This window comes from Betta splendens, chromosome 19, assembly GCF_900634795.4.
Source record: "Betta splendens chromosome 19, fBetSpl5.4, whole genome shotgun sequence".
Classification (NCBI taxonomy): Eukaryota; Metazoa; Chordata; class Actinopteri; order Anabantiformes; family Osphronemidae; genus Betta; species Betta splendens.
In genome coordinates, this window is record NC_040898.2 from 6,651,025 (window position 1) to 6,669,471 (window position 18,447).

The window sequence follows — 18,447 nt, forward strand, 5'->3', positions numbered from 1 at the left end:
GGAATAAAAATTGTCAACATCATATTCTGTAATAATAAAAGATCCTTGCAAATGAAACAATAAGGGTGTTAACTCAACATATGCCTCAAAAACACTGACATTAAAACAGGGATGTTATTCTGTAAACAAATAGTTTCATTGCTGTTACACAAATGAAAAAAATTATAATATCACACGGTGAAAAAAGTGCCTTTAACAGCAGCTTGGATTAGGACAAATATTGTTAGCGACCGGTCTCAACGTGATGGGACCGAACAGCAGCAAATCAAAATCAGACTCATCTTATCTTAGTCTTAATTTTATTTAATGTTAAATGCTAAAATTATCTTGATCTAAACTATGTTATCTTTCATTTGTATTTAAACTGGAGAAGGCCATGCTAAAATTTTATGCAAAAAAGTCAAGAAAATATTATCGCTAGTTAGCTTTTCATGATTTGGTAGTTGTATAGTTACTAATATGTTTAGGTAAAGGGCAAGTAATGGTTCAGGTTTTATATTATATATATTTGACTATAATTCTATACTACACTATTTAAAAATGTTTCATCTTGTACTATAATTCCTGTGATCAAACAGATGTTACATTCTTTTAGCTTTTTACTCGTCCTAATGATAAAAGAGCGGCGAAACATGAAAGTTATGTAGAAACATTGCTACAGACAGAGGAAACCCCTATAGTTTAATAAGACAAGTCTCACACACTGTGACCACAGACACATAGAAAGACATTAAATCCAATGTAAACAAGTTTAAGCCTATAGTTGTTTTATAAAATATATCCAACCCGTACTACTCATATGTAGCTGTACAAAAACCCAAACATACCTGCTATGTTTTGATATATATTTTCTCTCTCAAGAATCTAATGTTAGCGTCACTGTACAACAACAGATACTATCTTATATAACGTCTCTCCATGATTCACAAATACAGGCAATTGGCTCTTGTAGCCTTAAGACATACATACATTTCAAGGATGATGGATAAAAGAAGCACAAAAAGCAGGTTTTTATTGACATGAATGGTTTTAAGAGCAGATATCCAAGCACCATACGTGTACATTCATCTGGGTTAGTATGGTTGCTACAGCGAGGACCAACGCTTTTCTCCTTTCCTCGTGATTTCACTGAAAACAGGAAGGCAGCAAGAGCAAAGACAACACAGGAGCAGTCACTGAAATATCTTCTAATGAGATTAGTGCTCATTGAGTGGACTCTCTTATCTCTAATCCGCCTTGGATGCTGCTTCTCCTCACACACTGTGTGTGTGTTTTTTTTGTGTTATCTCTACATTTTTATTGTCCATGACAGAGATCGTCGTGACAACTCGTTCCTCAGACAACTAATCAAACTGAAGAGATATCCGGTATTTTACTTTACAATCAATATGGTGGCCTGAGGCAGATGCTTGATTGGAAATGATAAACTGCCTCCATCATGTTTCCTCACAGCAAAGACACAGAAAAGCACTAATGAAGGCTGTCTCTAGATGCACTGGCTGGATACAAGTTGCTGGTAGACAGTATGTTAATTGCTGTCAACAGCCACGTTGACTGAGAATGACTTTCATGCATCCTTCCCTGTTCAAGCTCCCAGGGGCTTGAGTGTTTATATGACATATGCGGTAAATCCAAACTAAAATGATTTGCTCAAACTGGAATGGCACTGTTAACGAGTGAGAGTGAGACGGCGATGGAGGATGAGTGAAAGCTGAGCAGCCATGTACAGAGATGTACAGAGCAGAAGGCTGATAAAGGGAGGAGACAGCTCTCAACTTCATTTTTCTACAACACACACGAGTACTGGAACAAATAATCACATTTCCTCCCCCAAATTAAGTACATTACATCAAAAGGTGACATTGAATACACACTGTGAAAATAAGTCTTGGCTTTCAGGGTCAAGTCTACCTCCTGGAAGGATTTTGCGTTTAGTTTTCCATGTAGCGGGTGGAGAGGGTTATTGTGTGTATTCATGTGCGGCTGTTTAGTGTCTGTTTTGTGGGGACGTAAAGAGGACGCGTCTCCCTCTTTTCTAGTAGGGAGTGAAGCGACTGCACCCTCCTCTGTAAAGGCTAGCCTGCAACATCAAAGATGAAAAAGCTTCGATCAGTATTCAAGGTAGAACCTTTGTCTGTTATACTAAGAATAAGCTTAACTTCTCTCATTCCTCCAAATGAACTTTACTCCTTTATGAGATGTCGTTTTTACAATTCAAATTAATTTATTTATTTGTTGCCAATCACTAATCTAGTGAAGTGGATTTTTTATTTTTTTCTATTTGTGAGCAGGATTTCTTCCCTGATTATTGTTTCCTCTCCCTTTGAACACTGAGCATCTGTAACAGGCAAAGCTGTTTCCCTCCAGGATGTAAGATTTTTGATCTTGCGTTTACTTGCATCAGGGGTTGGAAAACCAGCAGGACAGAAGCTCAGGACGAGGACTGGACACCCCTGATTTATTGTGGATCTTTCATACTTTAGTCAAATCTGGTGCTGGTTTATTGCATAAAGCCCCATAAAGACCTGCTCACTCAACACAAGCCTAACCTTCTGCTGTAGAGTGGTACAAGGAGTGGAATTGATCTTTTTTGTCTGTGATCAAATACATAGGACCAACAATATTATTAACTTAATAATAACAATGTTTTCATCAGTCGCACACTTCCAACAATTAATTAAATATTATTTTGATGCCAAATTTTACAAAGTGAAGCATATTATTTTATTCAGAGTTTCTATATTACAATTTGATAAAATATGGGTGAATGTAAAAAGGGAGGAATCATTTGAAGGAAAAAGAGAAGAAAGGCTCAATTAATGACACAGGCCACTCTCGTAATTAAGTAAATGAAAAGGAAAAAGTGGTCGCGATTAATGAAGGCTTTTAGCTAGCAGCTGCACTAGGCCGTAGTAGATGCTGCACCAACACACATCACCGGCTCGTCACCACTCCTCCCTCTCTCCCTAATTGTGTCTTTCTGTCTACTTCCACTCTTAATCCCTGCCCACACCCCGAGAAAGAAAACTCCTTCAACATCAGGTTTTTTTTCATCTTTGATGTTAGCTGCAAAGCTAGCTAAAAACAAACATTGACTACACGACTTTGTCCCCTTGCAGAACTCCAGGACAGGAATTTTCAAGTCTCAGCTGAGTTTCTTAGCAAGTAGCTTCAGGCCAAATGAAATTGAAAGGGGAGCGTCAGAATAAGTCCCTTTTTCATTTACTGAAGTGGCAGGACTCACATTAAACATTGAAAGTGATTAAAATTAAAGTACATGTCCGTAGGAAGGTGTAATTTACTTGAAGATCTTATAAGAATATTAATCAAGCATGTCAAAAACGCTGTGAGTTATTGTAATGTTTAGTATTATTGTGTTGAAGCGCTGTCAGACAGTACGGCATGTTAGCAAGCGGCTCTAGTCGCCGCGATTCGCCATCAGAAAGCAGCACTGACGCGGTCATGCAGTAGGAAGCTGTCACGGACTCAAGGTAGCGGACCCACACGCACAGCGGAGACAAGGCTCAGTGAACAACAGGGTTTATTCACGCTCGTGGTCAGGCAGGCAAGGGTCGGTACACAGATCAGGCAGGTTCAGTACAGACAGGGTTTAGACAAGCGGTGGTCAAGGCAGGCTAGGGTCAAACTCACGGCACGGCAGGATCAGAGATGAGACGGGAATCTGGGTCAGGAGAAGCGAGGTCATACACAGGTTCACGATCATGAGGATAACGCTGGATTGCTGATTAATACACAAAGACAATCTGGCAAGGTGCAGGGCTGAGGGGTGGTGCTTAAATACCGAGTGAAGATGATGGCTGGATAGTTAGCAGGTGAGTAATTAGTGACAGGGCACAGGTGCGTCAAACTAAAACCGGAGGTAAAGCTGGAACTGAAAACATGGGCACTGAACAGGAAGTGGTACAAAATAAAACCGGAAATGATTGAGTGCAGTTGCTAAATGACCTGGACTGTGACAGAACCCCCCCGTCTAGGGCGGATTCCCAGACGACCAACAGAAAACCAAGAAAAAAAAGGAAAACACAGCTAAGCAGGAGGGGCGACGGACTAGAACACACATGAGAATGAAGACACAAGAAATGAGTGGCAGAGAACAGAACCAAGTCTATGAGGTGAGTCCATGAATAATGAGTCCATGATGGATGGTAACAAAGTTCAGGCACTCCCTCAAGGGGGGTGGTGACGAGGAGAGTCACGGCCGTGCAGCCGCCAGGCCGAGACGGCACATCTTATGCCCGGAGACAAGGCTAGAGTTCTAGGAGGCCGACGTCGAAACATGCTGCCTCCAGTGGCCAAACGCATGCGCCGGTGCTCTCCAGACCGGGGGTGCTCCAGGGGACTGAGAAGACGCGGCGGTCGGCATTGCCAGAGCCCGCGCCATCGTCGAAGCAGGAAACAGCGACCTCCAGGTAGGTGGTCGCCTCCGGAACCGGCCAGCCGAGGTGGCCGACGACGCAGGAGGCAGCGCCATCCCTGCCACAGGATTCGCCAAGGACCTGGCCCTCCGTCGGGCAAGCGAGGCGAAAGCTGGCGGGAAGCCGGGAACAGCGACGAAGACAGGCGTGGAGACAAAGCCGGAACCAGGGGCAGACGTGGAGGCGAGGCTGGGACCAGAGACGAGGACCGACGTGGTAACGAGGCTGGGACCAGAGGCGAAGACGGACGTGGAGACGAGGCAGGAACCAGAGGCGAAGACGAACGTGGAGACGAGGCAGGAACCAGAGACGAAGACGGACGTGGAGACGAGGCAGGAACCAGAGGCGAGGACAGACGTGGAGACGAGGCAGGAACCAGAGGCGAGGACAGACGTGGAGACGAGGCAGGAACCAGAGGCGAAGACAGACGTGGAGACGAGGCAGGAACCAGAGGCGAAGACAGACGTGGAGACGAGGCAGGAACCAGAGGAGAGGACAGACGTGGAGACGAGGCAGGAACCAGAGGCGAAGACAGACGTGGAGACGAGGCAGGAACCAGAGGCGAAGACAGACGTGGAGACGGGGCCGGAGCCGGGCCACCAGGAACCGATGCCGACGTAGCCGGCCCCGGGCCACCAGGAGCGGAGACAGACGTGGCCGCCACCGGGCCTCCAGGAGCGGAGACGAACGTGTCCGGAACCGGACCACCAGGAGCAGAGACGAACGTGTCCGAGACCGGACCACCAGGAGCAGAGACGAACGTGTCCGGGACCGGACCCCCAGGAGCTGAGACGAGCGTGTCCGGGGCCGGACCCCCAGGAGCTGAGGCGAGCGTGTCCGGGGCCGGACCACCAGGAGCTGAGGCGAACGTGTCCGGACCACCAGGAGCTGAGGCGAACGTGTCCGGACCACCAGGAGCTGAGGCGAGCGTGCCCGGGACCGGACCTCCAGGGGCAGCACCTGCACACATTGGCTCAAAAAACACATGAACCAGGAGCGGACCGACCACCTCCTCCGGGAGGTCGGCCGGAGACGGAGCTGGACCGACCTCCTCCGGGAGGTCGGCCGGAGACGGAGCTGGACCGACCTCCTCCGGGAGGTCGGCCGGAGACGGAGCTGGACCGACCTCCTCCGGGAGGTCGGCCGGAGACGGAGCTGGACCGACCTCCTCCGGGAGGTCGGCCGGAGACGGAGCTGGAACAGACACTGCGGCAGACGCTGCGGCCGGGACGACCCCCTCCTGGGGATCGTCGGGGGCTGCGGCCTCCGAGGGGCAGACAGTGGCAGGAACTAGAACGGCGTCCTCCTCAGAGGAGCCGACAGGAACTGGGACTAGAACGACCTCTACTTGGCCGACAGGAACTAGAACGGCGTCCTCCTCTGAGGAGCCGACAGGAACTGGGACTAGAACGGCCTCTACTTGGCCGACAGGAACTAGAACGGCGTCCTCCTCTGAGGAGCCGACAGGAACTGGGACTAGAACGGCCTCTACTTGGCCGACAGGAACTAGAACGGCGTCCTCCTCTGAGGAGCCGACAGGAACTGGGACTAGAACGGCCTCTACTTGGCCGACAGGAACTAGAACGGTGTCCTCCTCTGAGGAGCCGACAGGAACAGGGCCTCAATATGGCCGACAGGAACAGGAACAGGAACGGCCTCAATATGACCGACAGGAACAGGAACGGCCTCGATATGACCGACAGGAACAGGAACGGCCTCAATATGGCTGACAGGAACGGGAACAGGAACTGAGACCTGGTGTGGCTGGCCAGAGGTGCCTGCTAGCTGGCGTAAAGATGGGGCTTGAATTTGGCGTGGCGGAGCCGAGGCTTGAGCTTGAGCAGGCTGGGCTGAGGCTTGAGCTTGAGCAGGCTGGGCTGAGGCTTGAGCTGCTGCAGGCTGGGCTGAGGCTTGAGCTGCTGCAGGCTGGGCTGAGGCTTGAGCTGCTGCAGGCTGGGCTGAGGCTTGAGCTGCTGCAGGCTGGGCTGAGGCTTGAGCTGCTGCAGGCTGGGCTGAGGCTTGAGCTGCTGCAGGCTGGGCTGAGGCTTGAGCTGCTGCAGGCTGGGCTGAGGCTTGGCATGGCTGAGGTGAGGCTAGGGCGGGAGTTGCTGCCGCCAGTGATGCAGCCAGGGACGCTGGGGCCAGTGGTGCAGCCAAAGGCGCTGGGGCCAGTGGTGCAGCCAAAGACGCTGGGGCCAGTGGTGCAGCCAAAGACGCTGGGGCCAGTGGTGCAGACTTAGACGCTGGGGCCAGTGGTGCAGACTTAGACGCTGGGGCCAGTGGTGCAGACTTAGACGCTGGGGCCAGTGGTGCAGACTTAGACGCTGGGGCCAGTGGTGCAGACTTAGACGCTGGGGCCCGTGGTGCAGACTTAGACGCTGGGGCCCGTGGTGCAGGCTCTGATGCAGGAACGGGTGCAGGCTCTGATGCAGGAACGGGTGCAGGCTCTGATGCAGGAACGGGTGCAGGCTCTGATGCAGGAATGGGTGCAGGCTCTGATGCAGGAACGGGTGCAGGCTCTGATGCAGGAACGGGTGCAGGATCTGATGGGGGTTCAATGAAACCCAGGGCCTCGCGCAGCGCAGGTTTCCGGGCGATGAGCAGGGCGGCTTCACGAAAGTGACGCTCCTTGCTTACCGGGTCGGTCTCTGCCTCAGCGGAGTTCAGCCAGTGTGCAAACAGGAACAGGACCGGAGGGGCGCATTGGGCGCGGATCCGCAGGAAGATGCTGTCTGGGATGCCTGCGATGGAGATGGGCATGTCGTATGATGGGGCTAGAGTGCCCTCTGCTGGCGAAGGAGGCAGTCTGATTTCCGTGACCGAGTCTTCTGGAGCCTGGACAGGGGAATCCGGCTGTCGTCGACGCCGTCTGGGCCTCCGGCGACTAGCTGGGGGCTTCACCTCCTCAACCGCCAGGGCTGAGGCAGGGGCTGGATCCACGGCACGGACAGGATTGGGCTGGGGAACTATGGCGGTAACGTGGGCATGGGCTTGGCTGGACTGAGCAACGACAGGAACGTGAGCTTGGCTGGACTGGACGACGACAGGAACGTGAGCTTGGCTGGACTGGACGACGACAGGAACGTGAGCTTGACTCGACGGAGCAGCGACAGGAACGTGAGCTTGACTCGACGGAGCAGCGACAGGAGCGCTTTCCGGTGCAGCCGGAACAGCTGATGAGACGCCGGCGGGCGCCGCGCGCAGAGCGCGTGCCAGATCCCTCCGTACTGCCTGGAGTTTCTCAAAAAGCGCCTGCACTTCCGGGTAGTCAAGCCACCAAAATTCCTCCTCCAGGATAGCGATCGCCTGTTTTATTACGCGGAGCCGCGCCTTCAGACTGGGGGCTTCCGCGTAATTCCTCGCGAGCTTCCCGAAGCACCAGCGGAGGTCCTCCGGCAGCCTCGAGCAGGTAAACACCATAGCGACTCCGCGTTGTCTGAGTACACAAAACAAAATCCCTTGCAGCCCTTAAACCGATGCAAGACGCCGGCTGGGTCCGAGTGTGGCCAGATTGTACTGTCACGGACTCAAGGTAGCGGACCCACGCGCACAGCGGAGACAAGGCTCAGTGAACAACAGGGTTTATTCACGCTCGTGGTCAGGCAGGCAAGGGTCGGTACACAGATCAGGCAGGTTCAGTACAGACAGGGTTTAGACAAGCGGTGGTCAAGGCAGGCTAGGGTCAAACTCACGGCACGGCAGGATCAGAGATGAGACGGGAATCTGGGTCAGGAGAAGCGAGGTCATACACAGGTTCACGATCATGAGGATAACGCTGGATTGCTGATTAATACACAAAGACAATCTGGCAAGGTGCAGGGCTGAGGGGTGGTGCTTAAATACCGAGTGAAGATGATGGCTGGATAGTTAGCAGGTGAGTAATTAGTGACAGGGCACAGGTGCGTCAAACTAAAACCGGAGGTAAAGCTGGAACTGAAAACATGGGCACTGAACAGGAAGTGGTACAAAATAAAACCGGAAATGATTGAGTGCAGTTGCTAAATGACCTGGACTGTGACAGAAGCGAGTGACAGACTCACCATAGTGCCCACGCTGTATGTGGCTGTAGGACCGATCGTGTGATGATATGGATCCGCTGTTGCATAGACTCTGCCATAACTGTAGAGGAGAAACCAGACAGATGCCCTGTTTAATATGAAAACACAGTCGAAAAAAGGCTGTGTCCTAATTTGATTTAAACACAAAATCACAAATGTTTTTTGAGGATTGAAGGATCTCCTGCATCTGTCGCCGTGGTTACAGATGTGCACAGTAGGAGGCCTCTGAACTCTTCAACAGTCGCGGTATCAGATTGCATCGATGCAGCGGTGAACACAAGCATGTTGAGTTTAAAACAAACAGCTGGATAATGGATAGCGAGCACTAACACACTACAATGACTTAAGAAACATAAGGTCTGGGTCGTCAACTTTAACTGAGCTCTAGGAGACGTCGTCCATCCTCACTGAGGCTGAGGACGAGCCTGGGATAAATCAATGTCGCCCTATAAATGCGCGTTGTAAAGGTAAGGATGAGCAATTTCTGTTAATTCATTTCTGTTTACGAGGAAAAAGGGGACACGTGTTTTATCTTACAAATAATGAGGAGGACTAAGACAAAAGATTAAGAAACACGTGAAAAGAAACGGAGATAGCATTATGATCAAAGGGGAAACAATCAGTTAGTGGCCAAAAGTGAAATAAATGACTACACTTTGAAAAGCTACAGTACACACCTCTGATGTCTCATACTGGTTCTACTGCACTTATTTATCGCCCACAGTAGCTCCTGTCTCTCCTTTCTGTCATCTCATTAAGTTTGTGTGTGCTCTCCTCTGTAGTCGCAGTCTCTGCAGCCTCTCATTTATACTGTACGTTACCGTGCAGTTTCTAGTCTCGTATGTTTGCTGCCTGTTTCTATAGCTTCTCAGCAGCAAGGCCCTGGGTGATGTGGGTCTGAAGGCACGGGAAGGAAGGAAGCGTGTAGAGGGAGGGACGTCTGGGTTTCGTACAGTTTGGAACGCGGTCCGGGTCCGGGGGGATTGTTGTAACAAATACACAAATACAAACATTTTTGATAAATATAAAGAACAACAAACGCACCTATCGCTGTATGCAGCTGCTGCAGTACTAGCTGGCTGGCCATATCTGTAAGCTGCATATCCTCCCTGATGAGAGACAGTCAACGTGACATTAGGGAGGCAATATTCTAAACTAAATAAACAAAATGAAACAACTTCACAAATAATAGATTCTGACTTACATATATTTCTGTTCCATAGAAGCCATCTTGGTAAACCACACTGTAAAGAGAGGACATCACGCACTGAGCTTCATCGTAGCTTTTTCCTCTCTCTCCTATGAAGCGGCTGCGTAGCGACAGTGTGTGGGACATTTGAATGTGTGCCGTGCAGGTACTCACGCTCCATACGCAGGGAGCGGTGGCGGAGGAGGCGCGGCGCGGAACGTGTTGTAGACCGTCCGACCCCTCCCTCTCAACTGGGCCCCTCTGTAGGTCACGGCTGCGCCTGCACTGGGGTACGGAAAACCTGTCACTGAGTGACGGACGGCAAGAAAAGGAGAAGGAAAATGACTTTAATTCACCGAATTTACCTTCATTCACATTAAGACCTGACCTCAAAGACCTAGAAATGTCAGCCTACTAGTGCTACAGTGTCATCACCTGAACACATCAGACCCCAGAGCATGGATAACAGCAGGTATTATGTGTGTGTTAAGGCCGAGCTTAGAACCACACCATTCATCAGTGTCCCTCTCTGTGATGTAAATGTGATCTGTCCCTGCCTCCGCTTCCTCCACACATACAGCATCACAGTATGTGGAGTATGTCATTTCCCCGAGGTCTCCTCCGTGTTTACCTTTCTGCACATCAGACATCTACAGCACATATATAGCTCTGTGTGTTTACATATGTATGCATGTGTGTTATTCCTGTGGCCCCATTGTTGTGACGTACAGTATGAATACCATCTGATGATGAGCTATGGCTGCTGTGTGCTATAATGGTGCTGCGATAGCCCACAAATAACAGCAGGACCCTCTTCCTGACAGCAAGCTGTCCTCTAAAAAGCATAAACAGGCAATATCCACCGATACAGAAAGGCCTGAAGTGCCCTCCATGATGCATACCGACATAAAGTGCACGGGAATTGGTGGTGATTTATCCGGGGTTGTTTACAGAAAGTGTAGGTTATACATTTTGATTAGTATTTTTGCGCATTGGTATGAGATTCTTGTGCCGCTGATGTTGCATATGTGTGTTTGTAGGTTTGTTATTAATACTTCCGCTCCAGACAACGCTGGTTTTATGATAGTGCATGTAAAGAGGCTCTAAATCAATCTAAACATATTCATCCTACTGTACATTGCAACAGCAAGGTTTCAAAACATCAGAGTGAAATAAACGCATTTTCAGTGACCCACCAAACGATGAAAGCATCAACTGAAGTTGAAGCATGAGAAACGAAAGCTCGTGCTCACTTTTTAAGAAGATGGAAACCAATATAATTGTCTGAAAAATGACAAATGAAACCTCTAATTTCATGCAACAAGCTACACTTTACTTTTTACTTTGTGAAGTTGCTGCTGTTATCATATTTCATAATGGTACATCCAGTCTGGAGGGCAAAGGTCAAAGCTGATACACACACTTCACTGGCCTGAGCTCTGAGCAGGTAAAACCAGAGGCTTGAAGTCTGGAGCCACCAGATCTGAAGCGTCTTTAAAATACCAGTTTACATAAATGTGCAACCTAATTAAGAAAAACTGAGGGTGTTGGTTAAATTGGGCACAAAAACTAAATGCACCGATTTGCAGACCTCATTTTTTATTAATCATATAAGGCATGTGAAATGTTTAAGGTGGACACATCCACCAGCACTTTACTTATATGTAGTGAAGCAGAGCCAGAAAAGGCAGGAGAGGAGTGAAGGGGAAATAAAAGAGATGGATCGCTTCTCTCTGTCAGGGCGGATATTTAGAAGAGTGCTGTAAAGCTGTCTGGGAATGAGCAGATTTCAGGCTAATGAGCAAAAAGGAGAGCAGTTAAGGGAAGCAGACAGCCTCAGCATTTCTCCCAAATAAAACCGAGCTGCCACTGCAGCTCACACACACACGCACACGCGCACACGCACACACACACACGCACACACACACACACACACACACACACACACACACACACACACACACACACACACACACACACACACACACACACACGTACAAACCAAAGACTCAGGTAATCAACAAAGTGGTCGATCTCACACGTCTTCAACTTATTTACCTGCATAAAATTCTGGACTGTACACAGCTCCAACCACTGGATTGAGCTTCCAGCCTGCACAGGAGACACACACACACACACGGGATTCACATAGATCATCATCTACCAGATTCTCTTCATTCCTTCACTCCAACTACTGTTCAAGCAATTCGAGGATTGCAGGACTCACCGTTTGTGTAAGGGTTTGCTACTTTCTTGTTGGTCATCACTCTCGCTGTGGCATTGTTGACCTGTCAGCAGCAGACAGAGGTCAGCGCGTGGACACACACCCCCGGAGACACACACAGCGTGGGCACAGCAACCACATCGCACGTCATGCTGCTCTTTTGTAGCATTTCAGCAAAGGCTGCATGCAGAAGGAAACTCAGGAGCCAGCGCTCGAACAAGCGTGAGGACTGGCTCCTCCGGCTGTTACGACCCACAGAAGCGTCCTGATCACATCGGATGTTAAATAATAAAACACATGGGTCATAACACGCATGCAGACACAAACTACTGTATGACGCTTTTATATGGTAGAAAAATCGAACTGAACGTTGTGAGTGCAGATGATTTTAAGAGTTTTCATCTCCTGTAAATTGTTGTGACGTTGGGTCTCCATCCACTTTAACCAACCCCAGGGTCTACATTAACAATTAGCAAAACACAAACAAATATCACAAACCACTGGAATTCCATGCACATGGCACAAAACGCAACCCATAAGAAGATGAAACCAAGCAGAACGCAGCGCGACGGACTCACACACGAACGTATCTGTCTCTCCTGGTGTCACACACACTTACGCATCAGGGTTCGGCATGCAGCGTTCAAGGTGCAGCAGGCAGGTGGGAGAGAGCAAAAGGATGGAGGAGGACGGGGGGCGGGAGGGGGGTATTGCAGGAAACGTCAGGCAGGAAGAGAGAGGAGAGAGAGTCAGGGGGGAGGAAGGGAGTCAAAGAACAGGGTGGGCGACAGGAAGGAGAAGGCACCTCTATTTTGCGTCCCTCTACGATTGTACCATTTAGTTTCTCCCGCGCACGGTCAGCGTCTGCGCTCGTTTCAAATGTTACAAACCCAAAGCCCTGCAGTGGCCATGAGGTGGGGTGGGGGTTGGTGGGGGGCGAAGAGAAGGAGGTCAGGAAATGAATGGATGAGACGGACGGGGGAACAAGAGGGGAGGAGAGGAGAGATACAAAGCAGAGATGACAGAGCTGCAGGTCGGGAAGAGTTTGAATCTAGAAGCAGAGGCCAGAGAGACGTCAGGCTGCTCGGGACAGTCATGACAAACAGGTGGAGTCACGGTGAGAACGTCTGGACCACACACACATACACAGTCTACTTATTACTATGCTGCACATGGAGCTTTAGACACAGCTGAGTACTTCACATCCTTCAATCCTTATGTGGTAGCAAGATAAGATAATAAATGTGTCTGTATGTCTATATATTGTGCACATGTTTGCATTAGTGACATCACTGCCTGTGTACAGGGCCTCAATACTTCACTCAGCCTGCAGCTTACAGATAGTCCTCTAGTATTTGACGGTATTTCGCACCAAGTTTTATACACAACTATTACATGGAGTAAAAGAGATCTGTGAAGACAGTGGGCAGAACGCAGGGTCGCGTGAAGAAAGGAGGCATGGGATGAATAAAGTGTGTGTGTGTGTGTGTGTGTGTGTGTGTGTGTGTGTGAGAGAGAGAGAGAGTTTATAATTGTTTGGCCTCAGCGCACTTACCTTGGAGCCTCGCTCGTTAAAAATAATCTCCACGTCTAAAATCTTGCCAAATTGCTGCAGAAGACGGGGAGTGAGAGAGGACCACAGGGGATAAAGAGAGGAAATAATTAGAACATGGCAACATGGCAGAGCCGCTTCCCTCCCACTCCAGCGCAGAAAAGATAAACTTATTCAGTGCATTTAAACTCAAAATCCCCTGCACCGCTCCACATTGCCCCCCCCCCCCCCCCCCCCCCCCCCCTCCCTCCCCTCCACGCTGCAAAAATGTCAGGCACTCAGTGCTCTGAATTAAACTGTCGTATCCACTCCCCTCCTCCACCCCTCATCTTAATAAATTATCCATTTACTCTTAATGCTGTTTAATGCTGTGTTAGCTCAGTGGTGGTAATAAAGAGGTGTGTGTGTGTGTGTGTGTGTGTGTGTGTGTGTGTGTGTGTGTGTGTGTGTGTGTGTGTGTGTGTGTGTGTGTGTGTGTGTGTGTGCGTGCGTTCAGGACTAACTCTGTGCAGTGGTAATGAACATTACAATGGTGGATGCAGTTGCCATAGCAGCGCAACGCCTCAGCACGCACCGCTGATCTTAATGATGCCCATCATGCTTTTTCCCCCCTCGCCTTTAAAAAACACACACAAAAGAAGTGAGCAGAGTTGTTTGCGGAGGGACAGACCCTCACACTTAAAATAGGAAATGGAGCATTGGGATATGGCGCGATAATGAGAGGAAAGGGGAAGCCAATCAGGGCTAATGATGAACCATACATTTGTTTATCTGCTCCCAGCGTCTCAACGTGCGTTTGCTTTCTATATGTTCCCTCAATGCTTCACTTTAATTAGCTAATTATGTAGACTGAGCTTCAGCCACGACTTCCAGCTCGGTGACGTCGGTGGTGAATGTTCCTCTGTCATATTTATGGGCTTATTTATTTATTTTTGCATCACTGAGAAGCTGAACTGAACTAACGGGACCGAAGCGAAGGTGGGGCCGATGCCTGATGATGATCGGTGCTCAATAAAAGCACAAGTATCACTGCGAAAAGTGCAGAGCGGGGTTGGCTGTACTGTAGCTATTTGAAGCAGCACCAGCCTTGCATATATGATAATGCTTATCCTTGTGCTTGCTCTAAGCAGACCTTGAATCACGTAGTTTATTTCAATAAATGAATATACATGGAGCGAGCGGAAAAGGCAGGAGGCAAGGTCACAGCGGTGGCACCTGCCTTGAAGATGTCCACCAGAAACGCTCGCAGATGTTGCAGGACACAGCAGTTATTTATCTGCGACTGTGTTCTCATGTTCTCATGACACTGACTCTGCTCTCATGTTTGCATGTGTGGACGGTCCCGTGTCCTGTTGATTACAATCTCGTTCATCTGATAAGATTGATTCGGAAAACTCAACAGAAATCCTCTAAAGTCTGTGGTTTTGGTGCAAACTTGGCTAGTTACTTGAAAATACAATAAAGACATTATTATTAATAATATTAATTTACAAAATGAGATCAGGAGCAAGAAGTTCAGACATCAATAATTCAAACCTTGTTGCTCAAACTGAGCATTTTACTCAGTTTAAGTTAAAAATGTAAATTCAACACTGAAAACAATATTACTACATAAAATGTTTTGCACATTGTTGTTTGCAGGATTAAGTATTAATGTATATGCATTACTGGATAAAGTGCAAAAACTCACAACCCACATGCAATGTTTTAACCACTGCTTCTGAACATACAGCATAAAATTTTAATATTTTAAAGTCCATTATTTGGGTGAAGGGGAAAATGCTGAGTTCTTGTGATGATTCTATGCTGCTGCAACTTTGCAGAAGGATGAAAAACATTTCATATTCATCATCTCAAGTCTCAGACAAAGGTGTTGTGGCTTAATAGTTAACGCGCCATCTATTATCGCCCTAATCTTTCAATCAACACAAACGTGCTGGCATCAGGCTCTCGAACGGCTTCGTTCCTGTGCCGATACGTTGACGCCTTCGGATTATAATTACACGTTACCTCCTCGGAGGCGACGCCGGCGAAAATCAGAGCCGTGTGGAATAATTGGGGAGGCAAATGAGAGTGTAGCCGTGAACAGGGCACATTAGAGAGAATTCCCTCGCCGGAAACAGTGAGCTACCTGGAATGCTGGAATAGGTGATTAGACAGGAGTAGGTGTCATTAAAAGTCCATTAGCAAAAACCCAACTCCTGGTGCACACACTGCTGGAAGGTGTGCGTGTGCCAGAGAGAGGTTTATGTGGGCTGAGTATCTAATGACTCAGTTAGGACCCCCACCTCTGGGAATGTGACAGTAAGGACCCTCGTGTGGCTGGCTCGCTAAGTGCCTGCTTATTAATTAAACAGCCGAGGCCCAGGGGACGACAGCCGTGTTGCATATCGGCTTGTCGGGTTTCAGCCGGCGTGGGGCTCGGGGAGCGGGTCGCATCCACCGGCTTCTGGGTCCACGTATCAGAAGTCATTCAAGAAACGTGGTCAGTCTCTGTAAATATCTAGAGAGGCGCAGGTCGGAGTGTGACTTCAAGGCGCGGTACTAGATTACACACTGGATTTCAGCAAAAATCTTGACAATGAGAGAATTGAATCGGCACATCGTTGCTGTGAATGGCAATTATCGTTCTAGCATCTTCCCCGGCCTGGTAATTTCCCTCCCAATGTGTTTCCCTAATTATGAATTAAACTCAAATAAGCTTGGTTAATGAACCCGCTTTTATTTCTTTCTGATCCTGTGGCTCGTCGCCTTGTGTGTCTGCGTTGCTGCAGCCGGCAATCTGGCTTCATAAGCTGCATGTATCAGATGTGTATTATTTGTGAGCCACGGCGCGACAGACCTCCAGGTTGTGGCTGCATCACCTCTGATTGAACTTCTTGATACGGCTTTGTTTAATGCTCTCCTATCGCTTTTCTATTACAGCTTTTGCTGAAATGACGCAGGATTCCATTTACTATAATGCCCCCGCATATTGCCTTTGTTTGCATTGTGCCGGTCGTCTAGCAGGACCATAATAGGAGCTTGAGCCTGTTGCTCACTAGTCCTATTTTGAGTGGATGGAGGAGAGTGCCACTGGGGTCCATTGTGGTTAAAGGCTGAGCCCAGATGGAATCTGGAATGCAATGCTGCTGCGCCGGCCACAGTCATTAATCCTTAAAGCCCGACCATTAACAGGGAGAAACGAGACGGAGCGTATGAGTGTGGACCGCATGCGCCCCCCCCCAGTCCTGGCTGCTGCATTAGTATCAGTCTGCATCAATTTGTCGTTGCTATGTTCAGGCTATGTACATGTACTGCAGGAACGCTACGCGGCTGTAATTGAATGTCTATTAAAAGAATCTTCTTGACTGTGACTCTGTGACTCAGATCAATATACAATCTGCCCTTTATCTCTACATTTCTTAAAGGCACTTGTGAAGCAATTATGCGAGCATCGTCGCAGGCTGCCAGGTCACACGGTACCGCCACCGCGCCGCTGAAGCGACTCCTGATCTTATCACAGCCTCAGACGACTGAATGTATCGTCTCCATAGTCGTCCTGTCAGATCTCAGAGCTCCGTTTGGCTCAAAGACACGTGTCATCGACACACAGCAGGTATGTTAAGTTAGTGAAGGAGTTAGAGAGTGAACGCAGAAGCTAAACTAGATACTACACCTGCCGTCCGTCCCCACCGCTCCACAACCTACAGAGAGTTTACTTCATTGCGTGTCTTTGTTTTCTCACCCCAAACATTTGACGAAGGTCAGGGTCTCGGAAGCGGAAAGGTATGTTGGACACATGTAATCTCTTGGGCTGCTGCTTCTCAGATGAATCGCTGGGCTGCAGGAGGTGCTGCTGGGAGCTCTCTGTCTGCACAACCTCCTCCGCTTGCTGCAGGGAAACAAGAGGAAGGCGGCGTCAACAATGCCCACAGTCCTCAGCAAGCTGAAGGAACTGCATGTGGAAGCTCAAACCAGTTCAGTTTTTTGTCGGTAAGAGAGTCTGAAGGTGCAAAGAACTGAGCGGTAAAGGAGGCAAACTTCAGCACGAAGTTGCGCAAAGTCTATCGCCAGGCCCTCTTGTCAGAGCGACGAGTGGGAAGGAGCAGCACGTGGAGACGGGAGCAGTCAGCTAACCCAGCTGGACCAGCTTCTCTTCAGCGGCACAGAGTTGGACACCTGCAACCTCCTGGTTGGAGCGCAGCTCAGCGTCCTGCTGGACGACCGTGAGGAGGATTAAGGTATGGACTTGTTTTTATTTAGTGCTCGGACGTGAGTGAATCGGCCATTACGTTTTGGGTCTCAACGCTCACGAGCCACGCATCAGGCCTGCAACGGTTTGGTTTTCAGTTGGTTTAAGTGGACTTTGAAATCAATTGCATATTTGTGGCACTGTTATGTAAGTGTACTTTATGTTGTGCGTAAGATTTTGCACTGACAGGGTTAAGTTGTTTTTAATTTACTTTATTAATTTAATGTACAATTAAAGGGGGAAATTATATTTTTCTACAGTTATGTTCCCTGGTGGTTTGTGGTAAACAACTGTGTCTTAAGAAGTCAAGAGCTTACATTACTACTGACATTATCCAGGACAAAACAATTATAAAATAGGAACTCAGGGCCCTTTCTACTCCAAGACACAGTAGACGGGCTACACAAGTCTCTCATGAGCTTCTTTATTACAAATTCCCACCACAGTTGATAAATAGTTCTGTTGCTCACATTTCTTGATCTTTCTGTGAATCAATTGACTTTATTTGAAGTGTATATGTGAGGAGAAGCTTTATTCATTGTTCTTCTGACAAACACACTGATGATTGATCAAATCTCCATCCAGCCAGTAGCTAAAGTTGATTCCAGATTGTGTGCTATAATATAATAGACATTTCTTAATTTTCAAGCAGTAAATGACAAACACCACAAGCTATGTAACCTTTACTTCCAACTGTATATGTTGTAAATGTTGCTTTTGTTCATCAAAATTCTAGTTTTTTTTTTACTTTTCA

General features: G+C 48.4%; 2 protein-coding genes across 29 annotated transcripts in view; one reads left to right on the plus strand and one right to left on the minus strand.

Annotated features, from left to right (window-relative positions):
- Positions 1 to 18,447, plus strand: part of LOC114846564 (NACHT, LRR and PYD domains-containing protein 12-like) — a 137,614-nt gene that overhangs the window by 55,023 nt on the left and 64,144 nt on the right. The gene's annotated exons all lie outside the window — the stretch shown is intronic.
- LOC114846585 (RNA binding protein fox-1 homolog 3-like) lies at positions 1,573 to 17,341 on the minus strand. Its single transcript, XM_029135644.3, has 10 exons — positions 17,187 to 17,341; positions 13,463 to 13,516; positions 12,713 to 12,805; positions 11,911 to 11,971; positions 11,742 to 11,795; positions 9,858 to 9,990; positions 9,699 to 9,738; positions 9,539 to 9,603; positions 8,477 to 8,555; positions 1,573 to 2,080 (listed from the first exon to the last, which is right to left on the minus strand). The coding sequence occupies exons 1-10, from the start codon at positions 17,193 to 17,195 to the stop codon at positions 2,036 to 2,038; spliced, it is 633 nt and encodes a 210-aa protein (XP_028991477.1). The 5' UTR covers positions 17,196 to 17,341; the 3' UTR covers positions 1,573 to 2,035.

What these genes read in the sequence shown, in the direction of transcription:
- LOC114846585 (XM_029135644.3), bottom strand. An exon ending in TAGAGGGACGCAAAATAGAG is followed by an intron (nt 11,972 to 12,712) that starts GTGCCTTCTCCT and finishes TGCTGCTGACAG; the next exon opens with GTCAACAATGCCACAGCGAG. An exon ending in AGCAAACCCTTACACAAACG is followed by an intron (nt 11,796 to 11,910) that starts GTGAGTCCTGCA and finishes TCTCCTGTGCAG; the next exon opens with GCTGGAAGCTCAATCCAGTG.